Below are 22,689 nucleotides of genomic sequence, written 5' to 3'. Positions count from 1 at the left end.
TAAAAATGTCGGACTCTGTTGACAAATCGTTGCACAGCTGATCGTAAAGAAATCGACGATTCATGTCGACCATGAGCCGTATTGCTGGACATATTTATACTATATAAAGTTGTGTTTTATTTGATCGCGTTATATGATCTCAAAATGATAAAGTCAGTTCAAAATCCTGACTACATAAGAAGTGATGAATATGAAGGGGAGGATGTCGGGTTGTTATCTGAACAACAGATAACACACTATAAGACTGCAGGGACGGCGAATGGTAAGGATCTAAAGTTACAGTATGAGGATTTAATTTGAAAGCACTCAGATATAACGGTATATCAATATGCATCTATTTTAGGGACAGATCCGTACAGTAGGGTGCAAGACTATTAAAATGATTTTATGTAACATACTTCAGAACAATGCTGTAGAGTCGACCCTTGCCCTGCTTGCAACGTTTCGTTATATCTGAGTGCTTTCAAATTTCCTCTGCACAAAATGAGAAAAGTAGGGTTGCAGCGGTGCGACGAATCACCGAAAGGAAACCGAAACGGACCGAAAGTAAACCGAAACGGAGTCGAAATGGAAACCATAAGCTAGTTAAAGGGAATTCAATACAGTTTAGATTGTGTGTGAACAAAACGGACGCCGATCGGAACCAAAACGAAAGTGTAAATGGTGTTGTTTTGGTAAATTTGAGCTGTGTCTCTTTATTTGTCGTGTAGGCCCATATATTGTGTATATCATATATGCCAAATACATACAATAATGGCATGTATCTATGTTATATAAATACAGGCACATGACTAGATGTTCATACATTAGAAAAGCAATTATATCATAACGCAGTGACGGGACTGAAACGAAAGGCATACAATTATTCCAAGCGAATTGAATTCATTTGAAAACAAAAAACACATTTGAATAATATAGTGTGTGACCGTTTAAAACGAACAGAACCAGAACTGAACTGAAAAGAAACGTATTTAAGGGAATTAAATATACATTTCCTCACTCTTTGTGATCGAAACAGATGTAAACGGAACCTTAACGTAACAAAAAAGAAATATCTAGTTATTCAACGCGAAGTAAACCCATGTGAATAATGTGTTTGACCGTTTATAACAAACAGGAAAAAATATATGCAGTTATTTTAAAGGGTATTAAATATACATTTGATCACTGTGTTTGGCCAAACGGACCTAAAACGAAACAAGAAAAAATACACCCAAGTTTTTTTAAAGGGTATCAAATACATTTGAATGCGGTGAGTGACCGAAACGGACCAAAACAGCACCAAGAAGAAATACATTATGTCATTTAAAGTGAATTAAAACACTTTTGAATAATGCATATATATGTGTTTGACCGTTTAAAACGAACAGAACCAAAAATGAGCCGAAAAGAAACGTATTTTAGTTTAAACATATTCTATTAAAAAATAATTGCAAAAGGAGTGGGCACAAGTTATCGCAACTTATAATCGGGACTTATAAAAGAAACATATGAAGTTTTTTTTAAAGGGTATTAAATATAACATTAACACTGTGTGCGACCGAAACGGACGTAAACGGAACCGCAACGTAACAGAAAAAGAAATACCTGAAGTTATTTAACGCGAAGTAAACACATGTGAATAATGCATGTGACCGTTTAAAATGAACAGAACCAAAACGGAATAGAAAAAAACCAAATGAAGTTATTTTAAAGGGTATTCAATATGCATTTGATCACTGTGTGTTACCGAAACGGACCAAAAAATTATTTGAATAACATGGCTGACCGAAGCTGAACCGAAACAAAAATGTATATTCAGTAAGACAGCCAATATTTTATGCATTGGCCATGGACAAGACATGTCTTAAGGGTACACCCCCCTCCCCAATTTTGTTACTTTTTTTTCTTTGAATTTCCTGACATTATGATATGTTACATGCGGGTAAAAAAATAAGGCTTATTTATACATCATATCATATTATATTGTTTTCTGATATAAGATTTTTGGCGTTTTTCGAGCATCATTGGTCTTTTTGGGGGAAGTGTGACATGCACGTGACTGCCTCTTGTTTTAAGCATTTATCTTTGGAAAAACCAAATACTGGTGAGCCCCCCCCCCCCCTCTTTTTTGGACCTATATTTATTCATGACAGTAGCCACTTTGAGACATACAGTGCCTTCTTTGCGCATTTGAAAATCAAATTGACAGTTACCGACTCGACCAATCTAGTGATAGGGACAGATGACGAACAAGCAATGAAGAAAGCCATAACAAACACGTTCCCAGACTCAACTCATGTGCTTTGTACTCGACATCTACGTCAGAATGTTTTGGACAAAATGACAACTTTAGGAGTGAATAAATCGGACCGCAACCAACTGTTAAACAACATTTTTGGACACGAGGGTGTGACGGATGCAGACGACTCAATTACGTTTGACGACAAGTGTGACGAACTTCTGGCTACGTGTCAATCTGTCTCTCCTGAGTTTGCAGATTATTTTTCAAACAGACTTAAATCCCTATTAAATGAAAAAGTAAATGAACCTCAAAGATTAGGCCGCATTGAAAAGCAATGGACAAATAACAACTGCGAGTCAATAAATCATGTTTTGAAACATTTGGTCGACTGGAAATCGAAACCTTTGGTTGATTTTATTGAATCTGTACATAATCTCGTCCAAGTTCAGTACAAAGACCTCAGGAGAGCCATATTTTGCACGGGACAGTACAGACTGACTGAACAGTTAGGTCGATACAGGACAGACAAAGTTAGATGGGTATCACTGACTGGTGACCAGAAAGAGAGATTAGTGAGGAAAGTAAAATGGGGTAAATTTAGAGAGGGAGCTTGAGTAGCAACATCTACAGACGGACAGTCAAAGTATCGACTGCCCAGAACATTAGGGATAAAAACGGGACAAAGAAACGGACATAGACAGTATCTTAAAAGAAAAAGACGTGGTGAAAAGACAATGACTTTGACATTGACAGTATTTTAAAAGAAAAAGACGTAGTGAAAAGACAATGACTTTGACATTGACAGCATCTTAAAAGAAAAAGCTGTGGTGAAAAGACAATGACTTTGACATAGACAGTATCTTAAAAGAAAAAGTGTGGTGAAAAGGCAACGACTTTGACATTGACAGTATTTTAAAAGAAAAAGCCGTGGTGAAAAGACAATGACTTTGACATTGACAGTATCTTAAAAGAAAAAGACGTGGTGAAAAGACAATGACTTTGACATAGACAGTATCTAAAAAGAAAAAGACGTGGTGAAAAGACAATGACTTTGACATTGACAGTATCTTAAAAGAAAAAGACGTGGTGAAAAGACAATGACTTTGACATTGACAGTATCTTAAAAGAAAAAGACGTGGTGAAAAGACAATGACTTTGACATTGACAGTATCTTAAAAGAAAAAGACGTGGTGAAAAGACAATGACTTTGACATTGACAGTATCTTAAAAGAAAAAGACGTGGTGAAAAGACAATGACTTTGACATTGACAGTATCTTAAAAGAAAAAGACGTGGTGAAAAGACAATGACTTTGACATTGACAGCATCTTAAAAGAAAAAGACGTGGTGAAAAGACAATGACTTTGACATTGACAGCATCTTAAAAGAAAAAGACGTGGTGAAAAGACAATGACTTTGACATTGACAGCATCTTAAAAGAAAAAGACGTGGTGAAAAGACAATGACTTTGACATTGACAGCATCTTAAAAGAAAAAGACGTGGTGAAAAGACAATGACTTTGACATTGACAGCATCTTAAAAGAAAAAGACGTGGTGAAAAGACAATGACTTTGACATAGACAGCATCTTAAAAGAAAAAGACGTGGTGAAAAGACAATGACTTTGACATTGACAGCATCTTAAAAGAAAAAGACGTGGTGAAAAGACAATGACTTTGACATAGACAGCATCTTAAAAGAAAAAGACGTGGTGAAAAGACAATGACTTTGACATTGACAGCATCTTAAAAGAAAAAGACGTGGTGAAAAGACAATGACTTTGACATAGACAGCATCTTAAAAGAAAAAGACGTGGTGAAAAGACAATGACTTTGACATTGACAGCATCTTAAAAGAAAAAGACGTGGTGAAAAGACAATGACTTTGACATAGACAGCATCTTAAAAGAAAAAGACGTGGTGAAAAGACAATGACTTTGACATTGACAGCATCTTAAAAGAAAAAGACGTGGTGAAAAGACAATGACTTTGACATAGACAGCATCTTAAAAGAAAAAGACGTGGTGAAAAGACAATGACTTTGACATTGACAGCATCTTAAAAGAAAAAGACGTGGTGAAAAGACAATGACTTTGACATAGACAGCATCTTAAAAGAAAAAGACGTGGTGAAAAGACAATGACTTTGACATTGACAGCATCTTAAAAGAAAAAGACGTGGTGAAAAGACAATGACTTTGACATAGACAGCATCTTAAAAGAAAAAGACGTGGTGAAAAGACAATGACTTTGACATTGACAGCATCTTAAAAGAAAAAGACGTGGTGAAAAGACAATGACTTTGACATAGACAGCATCTTAAAAGAAAAAGACGTGGTGAAAAGACAATGACTTTGACATTGACAGCATCTTAAAAGAAAAAGACGTGGTGAAAAGACAATGACTTTGACATAGACAGCATCTTAAAAGAAAAAGACGTGGTGAAAAGACAATGACTTTGACATTGACAGCATCTTAAAAGAAAAAGACGTGGTGAAAAGACAATGACTTTGACATAGACAGCATCTTAAAAGAAAAAGACGTGGTGAAAAGACAATGACTTTGACATTGACAGCATCTTAAAAGAAAAAGACGTGGTGAAAAGACAATGACTTTGACATAGACAGCATCTTAAAAGAAAAAGACGTGGTGAAAAGACAATGACTTTGACATTGACAGCATCTTAAAAGAAAAAGACGTGGTGAAAAGACAATGACTTTGACATTGACAGTATCTTAAAAGAAAAAGACGTGGTGAAAAGACAATGACTTTGACATTGACAGTATCTTAAAAGAAAAAGACGTGGTGAAAAGACAATGACTTTGACATTGACAGTATCTTAAAAGAAAAAGACGTGGTGAAAAGACAATGACTTTGACATTGACAGTATCTTAAAAGAAAAAGACGTGGTGAAAAGACAATGACTTTGACATTGACAGTATCTTAAAAGAAAAAGACGTGGTGAAAAGACAATGACTTTGACATTGACAGTATCTTAAAAGAAAAAGACGTGGTGAAAAGACAATGACTTTGACATTGACAGCATCTTAAAAGAAAAAGACGTGGTGAAAAGACAATGACTTTGACATAGACAGCATCTTAAAAGAAAAAGACGTGGTGAAAAGACAATGACTTTGACATAGACAGCATCTTAAAAGAAAAAGACGTGGTGAAAAGACAATGACTTTGACATAGACAGCATCTTAAAAGAAAAAGACGTGGTGAAAAGACAATGACTTTGACATAGACAGCATCTTAAAAGAAAAAGACGTGGTGAAAAGACAATGACTTTGACATAGACAGCATCTTAAAAGAAAAAGACGTGGTGAAAAGACAATGACTTTGACATAGACAGCATCTTAAAAGAAAAAGACGTGGTGAAAAGACAATGACTTTGACATAGACAGCATCTTAAAAGAAAAAGACGTGGTGAAAAGACAATGACTTTGACATAGACAGCATCTTAAAAGAAAAAGACGTGGTGAAAAGGCAATGACTTTGACATTGACAGTATCTTAAAAGAAAAAGACGTGGTGAAAAGACAATGACTTTGATAGTGTGTGTTTATATTAGAACATTTTATTAAATGTTTGATTATTTCATACGGACTCATACAAGATTATTTATTTATTTTAAATCTCCTTCGTCATCTCGTCGGGTGCACCTGTATCATTGTAATTATTCAATTGGTATTGATAAGTATATTTAATTCACAGCTTCTCCCCTCGTCAGGTGCACTTTTTTTTAAAGTGATCATGAAGATCTGTGTATATATTTAAAAAATAATGAAATTTAGAAAATAAATAAAAATAAAATGGGGCTTAATAAAGCAGGGTCTGCAATCCCAAGCCCTGGGTGCATGCAATGTGTAGTCGATGCTTTCGAAATGTAGATATTCATAATTTTTTTACGAAAATGTCCATTTTATATTTCTAATGTAATGTTTTTATTTCTAATGTAATGTTTTTAGTTCTAATGCAATCTTTATACATTGTATTTCAAATTTAATATTTGTTCGTACAATTTGATTTTTAACATATATCTTATATATATATGTATTGTTTTATTTGCTTGTTTATATATATATTAATACGTTAATTTAATTTCATTTCGTTGTCTTTTTTTCAACAGTGTCATGCCTTCAAAGTATTCCATAATGATTTGTTCTACAGCTTCATTTGTGCCATAATTTCACATTCTCTAGACAAAATTAAAAAAATAAGAGGGAAAAGAAGACTAACCCATTTCCAAAAATTTGGTACACAAATAGAACACAATTATGTTGAAAATGTTGATATAATTATCCATTTATAAATCTTTAAACCATTTACACAAAATTTAACAGTGTGTCTATACCGTCACAAGTATTTTTTTATGCTGAGATAAGTATGGATTGCTCATTTAAATAGATAACTTTATCAATATTTTAAGCGTTAAATAAATTGAAAATAAAATCAAAATATTAACGTAACGTATCAAGACATGTGATGTCTCGTCACTGCGTTATAATATAATTGCCTTTCTAATGTATGCACATCTAGTCATGTGCTTGTGTTTATATAACATAGATACATGCCATTATTGTATGTATTTGGCATATATATAATATACACAATGTATATAGGCCTACACGACAAATAAAGAAACACAGCTCAAATTTACAAAAACAACACCATTTACACTTTTGTTTCGGTTCCGATCGGCGTCCATTTTGTTCACACACAATCTAAACTGTATTGAATTCCCTTTAACTAGCTTATTGTTTCCATTTCGACTCCGTTTCGGGTTCGTTTCAGTCTGTTTCATTTCGGTCCGTTTCGGTTTCGGTCCGATTCGGTCCGTTTCGATGATTTGTCGCACCGCATCTAGCAGACGGCCATTCAATTTCTGTTGTCAAGTACAACACAAAGTGTGTTCACAGTATGGGGTATCTTAATTTCCCTATGAAGTCGCTACAATGATAATAATTGTGCATGAATGTATTCCTTTCAAGGAAGACACTTGTAAAATACCAATCTGTAGAATTCCAAAGTAACTATGGCAACATCTACACTGTGTTTATTGAGGAATTTTTTTCGGGTTCATAATTATATTCAGTTGATTCTAAAATTACCAAATTAAATAAATGGTAAATTCATCCTTAAGTAGAGCAATGTCACGCTCAGTATTATTGTTTGACTTTGTGATGTAGTGTAGTGTTGGCACAGGCTCATTACCCATGTGAATTTTCTATCTGCAGGGTCAACATGGTATGCCTCTGTTTTCCTGGTGGTCAATGCAGCTCTGGGTGCTGGCTTGCTCAATTTCCCTGATGCCTACCACAAAGCAGGAGGTGTGATGGTGGCAGTGATCATACAGGCTGTAAGTTAGATGGTATACCTGTACTGATTTAGTGTGATCTTACCGGCTGTAAGTCAGATGGTATACAATAATTGTACTGATCTAGTGTGATCTTACAGGCTGTAAGTCAGATGGTATACAGGCTGTGAGCCTTGTGTGAATTTACAGCCTGTAAGTCAGATAGTATACAGGCTGTGAGCCTTGTGTGATCTTACAGGCTGTAAGCTTAAGTCAGATGATATACAGGCTGTGAGCCGAGTGTGATCTTACAGGCTGTAAGTCATATGTTATACATGCTGTGAGCCTAGTGTGATCTTACAGGCTGTGTAAGTCAGATGGTATACAGGCACTGAGCCTAGTGTACATGACCTTACAGGCTGTAATTCAGATGGTATACAGGCTGTGAGCCTAGTGTGATTTTACAGGCTGTAAGTCAGATGGTGGTATACAGGCTGTGAGCCTAGTGTGATCATAAAAGCAATACACCTAGTATATCATACAGAGAACTTACATTTAACTCATGGCAGTTTTCAAAGTTTGGCTGCTCGTGAAAAAAAATAAAAAAAAAAATATGTTGCTTCTTGTACAGATAACCGATTATAAAACTAGTTAAAAACTAATATCAGAAATTTTCACAATTAATTATTGAAAACAATTTGTCTTACATTTTCTTCATTTTGTACATGTATATATTTAATATCTAATGTTTCAGGTATTTAATGAAATTCTATTTAATTAGGAGTCTGAACTGTTTGAATGTTTCAGGTATTTTTAGTGTTTATTGTGGTTGCTTTGATGATACTGGCCTACTGTTCCGACCTCAATAAAACCACTAACTACCAAGATGTCGTACTGTCTGTGTGCGGTAAAAATGCCCAGCGCTTCTGTGCCTTCACCATCATGGTCTATTGCTTTGGGACCTGTATTACGTTTCTCATCATCATCGGAGACCAGTGGGAGGAAGGTAAAGTAACCATTACCGTGAGACCATTGGGAGGAAGGTAAAGATACTATTGCGGGGATCAATGTCAGAGAACTCCCAGGAGGTTCCCTCTTTATTTATAGATTTTATTAAAGACCCATCCCCACTACCAAGGGATCTGGACAACAGAGTGCAAGAGCAGTATTTTATAAAAGCACAGGTCCTTCAGACATGTGGGTTTGAAAAGGGTTCTTGCACAGAGGTGAAATATATATATATACTGGTCCAAAAAGTTCAGTCTGTTTGGGAACCAGTGACATATTCTGACAGATTTATATCCCTTTCGACACATGCTTGCTTCCCCCGTCCCATTTCCACAGTTTGTATTTAAAGTATTAACTGACTAGAACGGGTAGTGTGATATACAAATTTAGGCCACCAATCAACCAATGAAATCCTTCAGGTTTTCTTTATGTAGTATATATTTTTGTAGTGATATTGTTCACTGCTGTATACATAGACATGTATGATCAGCCAGCTGACATGTGTAATTATTAGTTAGCTTATTAATGTTTTGTTCACCATGAGTGATACGTACTGTATATATACATACCAGTTTTTATTTTATTTTTTGTAGTATTTTGTTCACTGTGAACTTTGTGAGAGGGACATGTGCTGAATATATTTGTTATTTTTCTTTTTTCTATTCACCGTGTGGGACTTGTATTGTATGTATTTGTTGTGCTCCACAAACATTTTTGGTAGCATGTATATAGACCTCACTTTGTCAGTCCGCCATTTTTGTCCATTCATCTGCGCCCCAGGTCGTAACTTTGGACTTACTGAAGATTATATAGCACAATGAAATCTAAGTGATGTATGTAGGGATAGCAGGGCAATGTGTTACATACCACTTATAATTTATATCTGTATGCCCATGAACAAGGTCACATTGAGGTCAGAGGTCAAATTTGTTGTCCAAACCATAGCTTTTGATTGCTGAAGATAACTCATTAAACTTTTTGGAATATATGTAGGATGGCAAGGCGGTGTGTCGCTTATATTACCACTTTCAGGTCTGTATGTCCAAGGTCAAAGTCACATTGAGGTCAAATTAAAGGTGTAATACATTGTCCAGGCCAATATTATATTACTTCTGACTAGCTGAAGATAACTTAATGACATTTTAGAGGTACATACAGGATGGCAAGATGGTGTGTTGCATACAACCATTGGGTCTGAATCTTAAGGTCAATGTCAAACTGAGGTCAATGGTCAGATTCATCATCTGTGTCATAACCTAAGACTTATTGAAGAAAGCTCAATAAAATTTAAGAGATATATGCGGAATGTCTAGGCAGTGTACATGTGTTGTTTACAACAGTTGGAACTGTTTGCCTCAGTTCAAGGTCACATTGAGGACAAGGTCAAACTCATTGTCCAGGTCACAACTCCTGACTCCCTGAAAATATCTAAATTAACTTGTATATCTATTAGATAAACATAGGATGAATGCAATGTGTCCCATACCACAATTGGCTCTGTACACCAAAGGTCAAGGTCACATTTAGGTCAAAGGTCAAATTCATTTCTCGGACTCGGGTAATAACCTTTGGCTTGATGAAGACAATTTGATGTAATTTTAGTGATATGTGTAGGATTGAAAGGCAGTACACCACTTTTGGGTCTATAAACCCAAGTTCAAGGCCACATTGAGGTCAAAGGTCAAATTCATTTTCTTGGCCATAACTTCTGACTCCTGAAGATATCTCTATGAAATTTTATAGAAATATGTAGAATTGCAAGGTAATGTGTTGCATACCATTTTGAGGTCCCGTCCATGTGTCCAAGGTCAAATTTTCGTTAACTTCAAAAGTCAAATTGTTTGTCCTAGTCTTAACATATATATATATCTCCAAAGGTAAATGTAAAATGAAAAAATGGTTTATCGCATACCAGTTTGTAGTTTGTTTACTTCACACCGTTCAGTAATTTCAGAGATAACAATGGCACCAGGCATGGTAAATTTCCGATCACAATATGTATTGTTATACATAACCTTTATTACTGATTTCGTTGTTATGGTTGATTAGTGTTCCTATTCACGATGAAGGACACTTACTGCCATCAGTCGCCCTGGTACATGAACAGGATATCGACCATCTGTATATCCTCTCTGTTCCTCATCCTGCCTCTCTGCTTTCCTCGACGAATAGACTTCCTCAAATACCCGAGGTAGGTAATTTATATAACACAGGGTAACGTACATGTGTGCACGTGTGATAGTAGGTAATACGAGATACTGTACATGTGTGTAAGTGTGTGATAGTAGGTAATATGGGGTACTGTTCATGTGTGTAAGTGTGTGATAGTAGGTAATATGGGGTACTGTTCATGTGTGTAAGTATGTGATAGTAGGTAACACCGGGTACTGTACATGTGTGTAAGTGCGTGATAGTAGGTAACACTTGGTAATGTACATGTGTGTAAGTGTGGGGCAGTAGGTAACACAGGGTACTGTTCACGTGTGTAAGTGTGTGATAGTAAGAAACACAAGGTACTGTACATGTGTGTAATTGTGTGTTAGAAGGTAACACAGGGTATTGTACATGTGTGTAAGTGTGGGACAGTAGGTGACACAGGGTACTGTTCATGTGTGTAGGTGTGTGATAGTAGGTAACACCGGGTACTGTGCATGTGTGTAAGTGTGTCATAGCAGGTAACACAGGGTACTGTACATTGGTGTAAGTGTGTGATAGTAGGTAACACGGTACTGTACATGTGTGTAAGTGGGTCATATTAGGTAACACAGGGTACTGTTCACGTGTGTAAGTGTGTGATAGTAAGAAACACAAGGTACTGTACATGTGTGTAAGTGCGTGATAGTAGGTAACACTTGGTAATGTACATGTGTGTAAGTGTGGGGCAGTAGGTAACACAGGGTACTGTCCTGTTTATGTGTGTAAGTGTGTGATAACTTGTAGGTAACACAGGGTACTGTGCATGTGTTACTGTGTGATAGTATAGGCCTAGGGAGCACAGGGTACTGTGCATGTGTGCACATGTAATAGTAGGTAATACAGGGAATTGTTCATGTGTGTAAGTGTGTGATAGCTAGGTAACACAGGTCACTGTACATGTGTGTAAGTGTGTAGGTACTGTACATGTGTGTAAGTGCGTGATAGTAGGTAACACTTGGTAATGTACATGTGTGTAAGTGTGGGATAGTAGGTAACACATTGTACTGTTCATGTGTGTAAGTGTCTGCTAGTAGGTAACACAGGATACTGTACATGTTTGTAGGTGTGTGATAGTAGGTAACACCGGGTACTGTACATGTGTGTAAGTGCGTGATAGTAGGTAACACTTGGTAATGTACATGTGTGTAAGTGTGGGGCAGTAGGTAACACAGGGTACTGTTCCTGTGTGTAAGTGTGGGACAGTAGGTAACACAGGGAACTGTTCATGTGTGTCAGTGTATGCTAGTAGGTAACACAGAAGTGTGTGATAGTAGGTAACACGGTACTGTACATGTGTGTAAGTGTGTCATATTAGGTAACACAGGGTACTGTTCCTGTGTGTAAGTGTGTGATAGTAGGTACCACAGGGTACTGTACATGTGTGTGAGTGTGTGATAGTTAGGTAACACAGGGTAGTGTAAGTGTGTGATAGTAGGTAATATGGGGTACTGTTCATGTGTGTAAGTATGTGATAGTAGGTAACACCGGGTACTGTGCATGTGTGTAAGTGTGTCATAGCAGGTAACACAGGGTACTGTACATCTGTGTAAGTGTGTCATATTAGGTAACACACTTACACACATGTACAGTCCCCTGTGTTACCTACTATCACACGCTTACACACATGTACAGTACCCTGTGTGTAAGTGTGTGATAGTAGGTAACACGGTACTGTACATGTGTGTAAGTGGGTCATATTAGGTAACACAGGGTACTGTTCACGTGTGTAAGTGTGTGATAGTAAGAAACACAAGGTACTGTACATGTGTGTAATTGTGTGTTAGAAGGTAACACAGGGTATTGTACATGTGTGTAGGTGTGTGATAGTAGGTAACACCGGGTACTGTTCATGTGTGTAAGTGGGTGATAGTAGGTAACACAGGATACTGTGTACATGTGTGCACGTGTGATAGTAGGGAATACGAGATACTGTACATGTGTGTACGTGTGTGATAGTAGGTAATATGGGGTACTGTTCATGTGTGTAAGTGTGTGATAGTAGGTAACACAGGGTACTGTTCATGTGTGTAAGTGTATGCTAGTAGGTAACACAGGATACTGTACATGTGTGTAAGTGTGTGATAGTAGGTAACACAGGGTACTGTTAATGTGTGTAAGTGTGTGATAGTAGGTAACACAGGGTACTGTTCATGTGTGTAAGTGTGTGATAGTAGGTAACACAGGATACTGTACATGTTTGTAGGTGTGTGATAGTAGGTAACACAGGGTACTGTACATGTGTGTAAGTGTGTGATAGTAGGTAACACAGGGTACAGTACATGTGTGTAGGTGTGTGATAGTAGGTAACACAGGGTACTGTACATGTGTGTAAGTGTGTGATAGTAGGTAACACTGGGTACTGTACATGTGTGTAAGTGTGTGATAGTAGGTAACACTGGGTACTGTACATGTGTGTGTTAGTTTGTGTCTTTACACTGTTATATATATGATCACTACTCAGAGTTCTATTCTGATGACCTTAATGCAGGAAATACATCAACTTCTATAGTTGCCTTGAGCAGAAAAACTTATAATAATGGATTATTGAAAATGATCGCGAAAAGTTGCATAATTATTCTTTATAGACAGAAAAAAAAGACAAAAATTACACCCATGCTTTTTATGTATCTCAAACAAGTATCATAGTTTCATTAAAACATTCTCAGATTTGAAGTCACACTCCTTTAAGTTGAGGATATAAATATTACAGTTTTGTGTTATAACTTGACCTCACTTTTAATTTGACAGTGCCCTGGGTGTGGTCGGAATTCTGTATGTTGTTGTCCTGGTAACTTACAAATATGCGACTCCTCACACTACTCCTCATCACATCACCACACAGTAAGTAATTATAATATCATGTTTTGTTAATATCATGTTTTGGTTAATAACACATTTGGTTAGTATCATGTTTTTGGTTAAATATCATGCTTAGTGTTTGTTTTATATCATGCAATTTTTTATGAAGGCCATGTGAGTGTTTTTACTCACTTTGACTTTGACAATTGAAGTTGTACATACTCGATCATGATCAGCTTAACTATATCTTCGTACTATAATGAGAACACTGGATGCATGTGTGCAAAACAACAAATTCTTAGCTGAGAAATACATTGCATGGTTCATACAGACACAACTAGAATGTTCTGCTAAATGGAACATTACACTGTAAAGGTTAGCCTTTTTGTCTCTTAATTAAATTTTAATTGTTTTACATCAATTAAGAAACAAGCCCTATAAACTTATATTAATCACTCTTGTTGGCCTGGATGGTAGTCTGCGGGGGTTGATTAAATGTCAGGAAACCGGAGCACTCCGAGGAAACCGGACTGCGCAGAGGAAACCGTATACGTAGTTTCCAAAGGAAACCCATGTGGTCAGGCAGGTGACCCCATACATTTTCCCACCCGATTCAGGAAATCAAACCATGACTGCCTTTGTTTTCAAGAAGAGTGTGCTGTCCCCTGAGCTACCTAACCACCTAGGACATCACTGTGATTGGTTAAAATTCAGATGTATGGAACATAACTGTTTGAAGAATTGTGCCTTTTGACAATGCACTCTTTGATTCGTGGATTATTTATATGATTCTATTCTTTTCTCTTAACAGGCCAAAACAGTGGATGGATTTGTTTTTGGTTGTGCCAACCATTTGTTTTGCTTATCAGGTAGGCTACAGTTGACATTTTATTGGACTAAACACCAGGCCTCGTTTGTTCAAAGGTTGGTTAACTTTAACAAGTGGTTCGTGAAAAGTTGAAATTGTTGCCAATAAGAAGTCAAGCTTTTTAAATCCTCAAAACACATTAGTCTTAATTTGTCTCAACCAATCTCTATCAGTCAAATGATATCTGTATCTGTAAGGTTCCGGATAAAATTCATAAATTGAATATCACATCCGGGGAGGAGGAGTGGAGCAAAAGTTAGTATTTGAGGCTACTACGGAACTTGTCGACCGTAGTTACGCTGATGGGGGATTCTTTTAGAGCCTTCCAATCGGTTATAGTGTACGTGGGAAGAAGGATTGTCCGTAGTTTTCAGTGTTGTACGATATCTGTTGTTATCCAGTATCTGCCAAAAACTCGCTTATATCAGTTATACATATAGGAATACGAGCCAATTACTGAAATCTCACAAAATGTTACAGGAGATTTCACGGATTTGGTATCTGTTTCTGTAAGGTTCCGGATAAAATTAATAAATTGAATATCCGGGGAGGAGGAGTGGAGTAAAAATTAGTTTTTGAGGCTACTACGGAACTTGTCGACCGTAGTTGCGCTGATGGGGGATTCTTTAAGAGCGTTCCAATCGGTTATAGTGTACGTGGGAAGAAGGATTGTCTGTAGTTTTCAGTGTTGCACGATATCTGTTTTAGTGTCTGACTGTTGTTTCGTCGTGTGTTGGTACGGCTGGCTGTGATATAGTCGTCAGTGGGTATGGCTACTAGCCCATTGATGATCTTAAACAACAGTACTAGTCACATGAACTGATATCAGATGCTCTTGGTTTTAAATTGTGTTATTCATATATAAAATTTTCAACTTTCTACTAGTTAACTTGCACCAACCTTTCAGCAACCGAGACCTGATTGTTTGGTGCAATAGTTACAGCAGTACATTTGTATTAACTAAGCTTTATCATACACTTAAACTCCACTTCAAGTCTAAAGACGATGCATTGATGTACAGATGAATTATATATTATTATTAATTACTGTAGAACATTTTGTTTGTTTGTTTTTGTTTATTTAACAAATTTAAATCTCCTCCAATTGGCTTTGAACACAGTTTAAATGGCCAAAAATAATAAAGGAATAAAAAGAAATACAAATTGGAATGTACAAAGTATATAAGAATTAAAAAAGTAAAAAACGAGAAGTTGGTAGTCGATTGAAATATTTTTATGTTTATTTTTATTATCTTGGAGTATTGGTCTCGGGATATAATATAACTGTTTTTTTTTTTTTTTTTTTTTTACGAATAATAAACATTTGAAATCCTTATATTTAATTAATCTATGAAATAGAGCTTTGATCCTAAGTGTTGATATCCCTTTCAGTGCCATGTTAGTGTCATACCAATATACTCGTGTATGAATAAACGAGGTATGGGAGAGTTCGGTAAGACGATTGGCTGCGCCATGGCTCTCTGCGTGCTGACCTACACCGTAGTGGCTGCGTTTGGGTACCTGACATTTGGAGATGCAATCACCTCGGATATCTTACTGTCCTATGACCCGGCCCCGGAGGTGCTAGTCGCCGTCATCTTGATTGCTGTTAAAACCTACACCACTTATCCCATACTGCTCTTTTGTGGGAGGTGAGATTAATTTTACTGGTATACTTCCTTACTAGCAATCAGGGCCATTTCAATCTCAATTTCTTATTAGAAATTCAGACCATTTCAGTCAGGTTTCCTAATTAAAGATTGGGGCAGTTTCTGCGAGCTAGGTTTTCTTTTCGAGGGGCCATTTAACCTAGGAGTACATGTAAAGATTAATTCTATTGGTATTATTTTTACAGAATATTTAAAATGATATTAAAATAAAAGCTTTGAAAATTATTGATATGTTATTCAGTGTAAATGGACAGTTTGAAATTATTTGAACACAGCAGTAGAAAATCAGTGCAAATTAAGATATTTATTTACATGAACATTTCAAGGCCTTAGCTGTTTCGGTTGTATCCACAGTTGATGGCATTAACACATGTCATCCGATACTATATGCTAGAACTTTTCACTGCAGTTTAACCTTTTTTGCCCTCCATAATGAGGGCCAATTTATCATTACAATGAATATAGAGTAAACTACAAAAGTTACCTAGTATGTAAATGTGAAGGGCAAAATTAACACTTGGCGAAAATTTAACTGTATACCTTATATGCCAGGTTATGTTTTAGGCCAAATTTTTATACTACATTGTTTACAGCACAGTCGTAAATTCAAACTTTTGAGACTATTTAATTTGCAATGGTAAATAATTTCTTAGAGATGTTCAATAACTGAAAACAGTGTACTTTAAGTTTAATTATTTTAAAGAAAAATAGGTATATATATAATCATTGTTAGATTTGCCACTAATTCAGATAGAAAAGTTTTACTTTATTTATTTTCTTGTTTGATCAGGGCCGCGTTGGACTGTTTATGGGTGGATGTCCGGCGCATGTCTCCGGAACGTGTGGAGGAGACGGAGAGACCTAGGAGGATCTTAGTCACGATCATATGGTTCGTGGCTACCCTGGCCATGGCTATATTTATACCCAACATCGGAGTTGTCATACAGATCCTCGGCGCTTTCGCTGCAATATTTATCTTTGTTTTTCCAGGTGAGAACTTCTGAAACATTTGAAAATTAATTTTGTTTTCTAAAGAAATAAAACAAAATATATATATAGTATCTTACATTAGTTTCCATTTCATATGAGATTTATGAAACGAGTCTTAAGAATTTTTCAATTTAGCGAGCCTCTGTCTAGCTAAAATGAAAAATTTGTGACATGTTTCATGAATTTCATATGGAATGAAAACGAGTGTAAGATCCTTTTTATCACATAATCAAGATTTGTGGCATTTATTTCTGTAAAACAACAATTTTCATGCACCCTTGAAATGTAAAAAGCCACCATTTTGAGTGTGTAAGTCTGTGACGTCATGTACTTGTCCTAGGCGTGACGTCACAATTGAAACATTTGAAACTTACAACCAACCAAAGGGCTGATCAGGTCATATTACATGGGTTAATACACAAAAAAATATGACAGGGGCATATTCACTGGATAATACAGTACGTTATGTGATAAAAGTTTTCTATGAAAATGTGCAATATTATATATGATATATATGCTTAAAAAAATTAAACATACGAAAATTCATTTATAGGTGTTCTGTTCTCAGAGAAACGGAACTTTTTCATAAAATATTTTTATAAAAGCAATGTTTTTTATGTGGTTTTAGATGATGTAGTTCAAAGCAGATTAATTTTGATTATTTTCAAATTTGATTGCCTGTATTTACAAATTGTAGGTATACATATTTATTGAAGTTGTCGATCCACAATATCTTATATTTTATTTTACAGGTATGTGTATGATAAATGCAGTACAAATGAAAGCCAATGGAGTCTGGGACCGGAAGTTAGAAGCCATGATGATATTTGCTTGTTCCTTTGTAGTCCTGGGAACGTTTATATTTGGTCTGACATTGACGCAGTCTATTCTTAGCGACTCGGGCGGTGTGAAGGCAGACAAGTCGAAGTACACATGCTGACGACAAGCTGTTTTGATGTTACGATTTCTGTGTTAGTTAAATTAGCATTACCATTAATGTGTTTAATTTTGAAATGTATGATGAATGTTTCAAACATGTTTTGAAAAAGATATTTTATTTTATCCAGTTGTGTTCTTTGGACTATACTAGTCCCAGGATATTGAAGCAGTGTTAGATTTAAGTCCAAATTTCAAATGTTGGACAAAAGTAATTTGCTTTGAAATCTGTGTACATTTTGTGATATGGTCCGTTTTTCATTACGCCAAATTAAGGGTGTACTTTCCATTTCCCAACTGACTTTATTGAAGCATTCTCAAAGTCAAACACATCTTTACATGTCTTTTCTCCATTTCTAAAAGTAGATTAAATCTAATTTAAAAGTATTGAGAATTTTTATGATCATATGGAACCATAATTTAATCAATATTCAAATCTGAACTTTATTATATTCTTTCAATATCTTGGGGCTAGAGTATTCTGGCAGGTGCAGTATGTTTTGTGATATATTTTATGATTCATTGGCAAATTCTTGTATATTTTTTTTTAAATGTTTCACTAAATGGATCCATTTTTATAACACATGACATTACAAACCTGTTTTTGTTTGATACTGAAAAAACAATTATACCTAGGGCAATAAATCTGTATCAGAAGCAATCATGAAGAAACTGTGATGCTTTTTGCTCTTGTTTCTTTTTTATGTTAACTGGAACAAGTTACAATGATTACATGTACAATTTTCTGAAATACTCTTGAGATTATTTTGAAATGAGTATTCTTGTGTTTTAGGGTTAAAACCACCTGTTTGATATTGACTGTATTATTCACGGAAATTTTAAGAGATTATTTATTTGAATATAATTCAGATTTAAAACCATTGGGCCAGTAGTTGCTTTAATAGTTGTGGATTTACCGCAGCCAGTAGCTGCTTAGTTGTGGATTTACCGCAGATGAAGTAGATTATTTTATATTGCAGCATTAGATACTGTAGGCATAACAAAGTTGTGATTTTAATTCTGCTTATGCAGTCGAAAGCCACACATTTTATTACCTCCCTTTAACTAGTTTCCTAGTGATTTATAAAAACTTTTTTTTTTAAACTGTTGCCTTATTTAATTTTCTTGAAAAAATGTGTAACCTATTTCATCCAAAACAAGTAATGCGATTGTTAACTGTGTTACATATAAACTGTATCTTAAATGTCCACAATGCTACATTTTACTTTTTTCAATTACTGCATGTACATTCCATTTTTTTTTTCAGATGCAACAATTTTAGATGTCTTTGTGTTTTCATTATGTATTTTATTCTGTTTTTTTGACATGTTCATATTTTTAATGGTTGTTTTAAGAAATTATTTAGTGCCTTACTGGAAAAAGTATAATTATAATTTCTTAAAAACATTGTAGAAATGTAAAGCATATCTGTCATTTAAGAATGCATTGTTATTGGAACTGTAACTACTCATTGCTGTAGTAATCTAGTTTTAGCGATTTTCACACTTCAGGGTTTGCCCTCAATCAAGATCGCACTAATAACGTGTTCTGTACATTGTATTCAGGTATACCTACCTGTTATATGTTTTAGGTGCATCGATGCACTAATCTGTTAACATTTGATTGAATGTACTTAAGGGTTCCTGTCCCACAGCACTGATGTTTTCCTATATGCAGTAATTATAACATCCCCTTAAATTCTGCTCAGATATATTAACTGTTTTGCCGGGATTCTTATGTTGACCAGGTAGCTCAATTGGTTAGAGCGATAGTAATACAATCTGAAGATCCAGTGTTCGAATTCCAGTCTATCCTTGTTAAATTTTTACATTCAGGACACTGTCGTTGAATACATTTGGTTTATTTCTCATAAAATTCCCACAAGGTGTGGTTTTCTTTTCTGAAATGAAATAACAAAGTAAAAGTTATGCCAGAAAAAACTAATTTCCAGCATCCTATGTTTAATTATGTTCATTAACAGTATTTAATGGTGTTTTTTTTTAATACATATCAGTTGTTGGTAACCCATTAAAATATGATTGTTTAACATAAAAGATGTTAAATTTCTAAGTAAAAGGTGATGATTATGTTAGATATTCACCATGAGATTTATGTTTATTTATGATTTGAAATAGTCTGCAGGATTACATAATATGATTACCTCCCCTTAAAGGTACCTTCTGGCATTGCCTACTAGGAAGGATCATTTCTACAGCCATTCGTATTTTGTCGGTCAAACCTTGAAATTGAGATGGTTACCTGTATGCTGTCGGGTAACTCATTGGGATATTTACGTCACCTGTCTGCTATCTTCCTAGTAAACAGCTGCATGGTCCTAAAATGCACAATATGCGTAGAGGATGTCGATAATAGAGTTGTCCGATCGACTAGAATTGTTATAAACTTTTATACTTACATTACCGTAAGTTTGACTTCACCCTTTAACCATAGAGGCGACAGTTTCTCATTCCTCAAAAGCATATAAGTTATCAGTGTTTTTGTTGTTCGGTTATACTGTGGAATACAGACTGTTTCCCCTAGCTAAAATGTGCCTTATTATCCAAAATGACAAAAAATAGGAATAAATTCCAAATTTCAATATGAATAGGTAATGCTATATTTTTTCAATTCGTAGAGTAACAAGCTGTTGTAAAACTCAGGTAAAAACATCCTGGTTATGAAAACATCTTCATAGTTCTGTTAAGTTATGACAATGTTCAGTCTGAATATCTACATACCCGGTACATTTAATTCTGCTACTCTTTCAGATATATATGTATTTCCAATTGATAGTTTGTGAAATCTGCAAACATGAGTGCACTACATTTTTATTTTTCAATTCATTTTTATTTATTTAATAGAGTTATAATAATGTATGAAATATACTAATAGAAACATGACATTATTTTACAAGAAACTAAACTCATTACACTTTCCAATTATTTTAAATCCCCCCCACCCCCCCACCCCCCCAACCGATTAATTCATTCATTGAAATCAAGTTTTATTATTCTCACATTCATTTTAAATTTTTAGGTTTATACATATTGAAGTGTAAGAATTCCTCTTGGGGACGAAATAAGTCCATTTCCATTATGTAATACATAAGTAGTACTGCAGTAATATTGGTTTCAGCAAATATATTATATTTTGCAGTAAATTATTTTTCATGTTAATTTGTGAGGAGAGATGATCCTGAATTCAACTATCTTGCAAATATATTTTTTAAACACAAACAAAACTCATGTAAGTTTTTTTTTTCTTTTAAGAAGTAATATCACCACTAATGTATATTATAATATGTAAGTTAAGTGTTCCTGAAAAAAAAGGAGTTCTTTACAAAAACGCGATCACATGGTAAGATTTACTTTATCATGGTATGATTCCACAGCCTCCTGATTGTGTTAAATGTAAATATGGTTCCCTCATTGTGTAAATCTGGCATGCAAGTGTAATTTACTCGAGGTTAAATATGGCGCCGTACAAATGATAATAATAAAAAAAAAAAATCCTTGTATATGTATTTTGTCGTCTGTAGTCATGACTACTGGAGTATCTTGATATACAATTGTTCTTGTCATAAGAATTCTATGAATTCTACAAAATGGTGCCAAATTACCACAGTTTGAGATTATGTGTGTAAATCTTTACGAGTAACTTGTGCACACACCGGAATGTTCCACAGTTTTACACTATATCCGACTTATATCCCACACTCCCAATATTTATTTATTTTTTAAATAGTATAATAAACAGTAATTTGTAATTCATATAAAGAAAATATTAAATTCATGATGAAAAGATGAACTCCAAAATCTTTGGAATACAAAAAAAAGTGTAACCCTGGAAAAATACTAGCCTTTCCTACCAACTCAGCCCCGGCCAGAGGGAATATGTCTTTATAGCTCACTAGAGGTCCCTGGTTCAAACCCTAGCGGAGGAATTTGAAAAATAATTACCTATGTTACACAGTCATGTTTTTATCTTTGAAATCCTGTACATGGGTGGCCTTACAAAGAAATGTCATCTATTAAAAAAAAAGATAAATTATTGTCTTTATACAGTTTAAGTGTTTAAGATTAAAAAAATATCACAAAGTCCTCAGTGAAAAGGAAATTAGAAGCTTTGGATTGTAAACACAGGTATATGTAGGTGAAACTCATTTTATAGATTGATACTTAGAGATTCCAAATAGATCATGCAATGTAGCGTATATTGTTTTATTAAAGGAAAGTTTGAAATCTTTTCTGTTGAAAAAGTATTTTAATTTCAGGAAAGGGGAGGGTAGCCCTTGGGTATTAGAATCATCTGAATGTATTATAGACTTATAGTCACAATGGAATGTGTGTATTGATCAATCTGTCACCAATTCTCAGGAAATCTTTTGTGTTGGACATTATATAAACCACAGGAACCTGAGAATTTGTTACAGCTATCTTTGGATGTAAAATTAGGTGTTCAGATTAACTTTACGCATTTTAGGGATTATATATCATCATGAGGGTGGCAATTTTACCGAAAATTGATCTGAGCCCCTAAAACGTGTATGATGACCCTAAACACCTTATTTTAGATCGAAATATAGCTGTAACAAGTTTTCAGGTCCCTGTGGTATAAACAGGCATTGTGTCTTAACAATTACCATTAAACATTGTAAGTGTATTTGTATGTTATTTATTATTGATTTGTGTGATATTTGAATAT

At 35.0% G+C, this 22,689-nt stretch overlaps 1 protein-coding gene across 1 annotated transcript; it reads left to right on the top strand.

Moving 5' to 3' along the window:
* LOC110448276 (putative sodium-coupled neutral amino acid transporter 7) lies at window positions 1-20,952 on the top strand. The gene is made up of 9 exons (XM_021494445.1): window positions 1-262; window positions 7,461-7,582; window positions 8,327-8,525; window positions 10,577-10,718; window positions 13,472-13,564; window positions 14,334-14,391; window positions 15,782-16,041; window positions 16,850-17,049; window positions 17,802-20,952. The coding sequence occupies exons 1-9, from the start codon at window positions 145-147 to the stop codon at window positions 17,987-17,989; spliced, it is 1,380 nt and encodes a 459-aa protein (XP_021350120.1). The 5' UTR covers window positions 1-144; the 3' UTR covers window positions 17,990-20,952.
* The last annotated feature ends 1,737 nt before the right edge of the window (window positions 20,953-22,689 follow it).

This window comes from Mizuhopecten yessoensis, unplaced genomic scaffold (genome assembly GCF_002113885.1).
Source record: "Mizuhopecten yessoensis strain PY_sf001 unplaced genomic scaffold, ASM211388v2 scaffold419, whole genome shotgun sequence".
Taxonomy (NCBI): domain Eukaryota; kingdom Metazoa; phylum Mollusca; class Bivalvia; order Pectinida; family Pectinidae; genus Mizuhopecten; species Mizuhopecten yessoensis.
This window is presented reverse-complemented; position numbering and strand designations above follow the sequence as displayed.

Bases quoted from the DNA above. Each gene is read 5' to 3' on its own strand.
- LOC110448276 (XM_021494445.1), top strand. From the start codon at position 145: ATGATAAAGTCAGTTCAAAATCCTGACTACATAAGAAGTGATGAATAT. The intron at 7,583-8,326 runs GTAAGTTAGATG...TGAATGTTTCAG, and splicing joins TGGCAGTGATCATACAGGCT to GTATTTTTAGTGTTTATTGT. The intron at 17,050-17,801 runs GTGAGAACTTCT...TTTATTTTACAG, and splicing joins ATTTATCTTTGTTTTTCCAG to GTATGTGTATGATAAATGCA.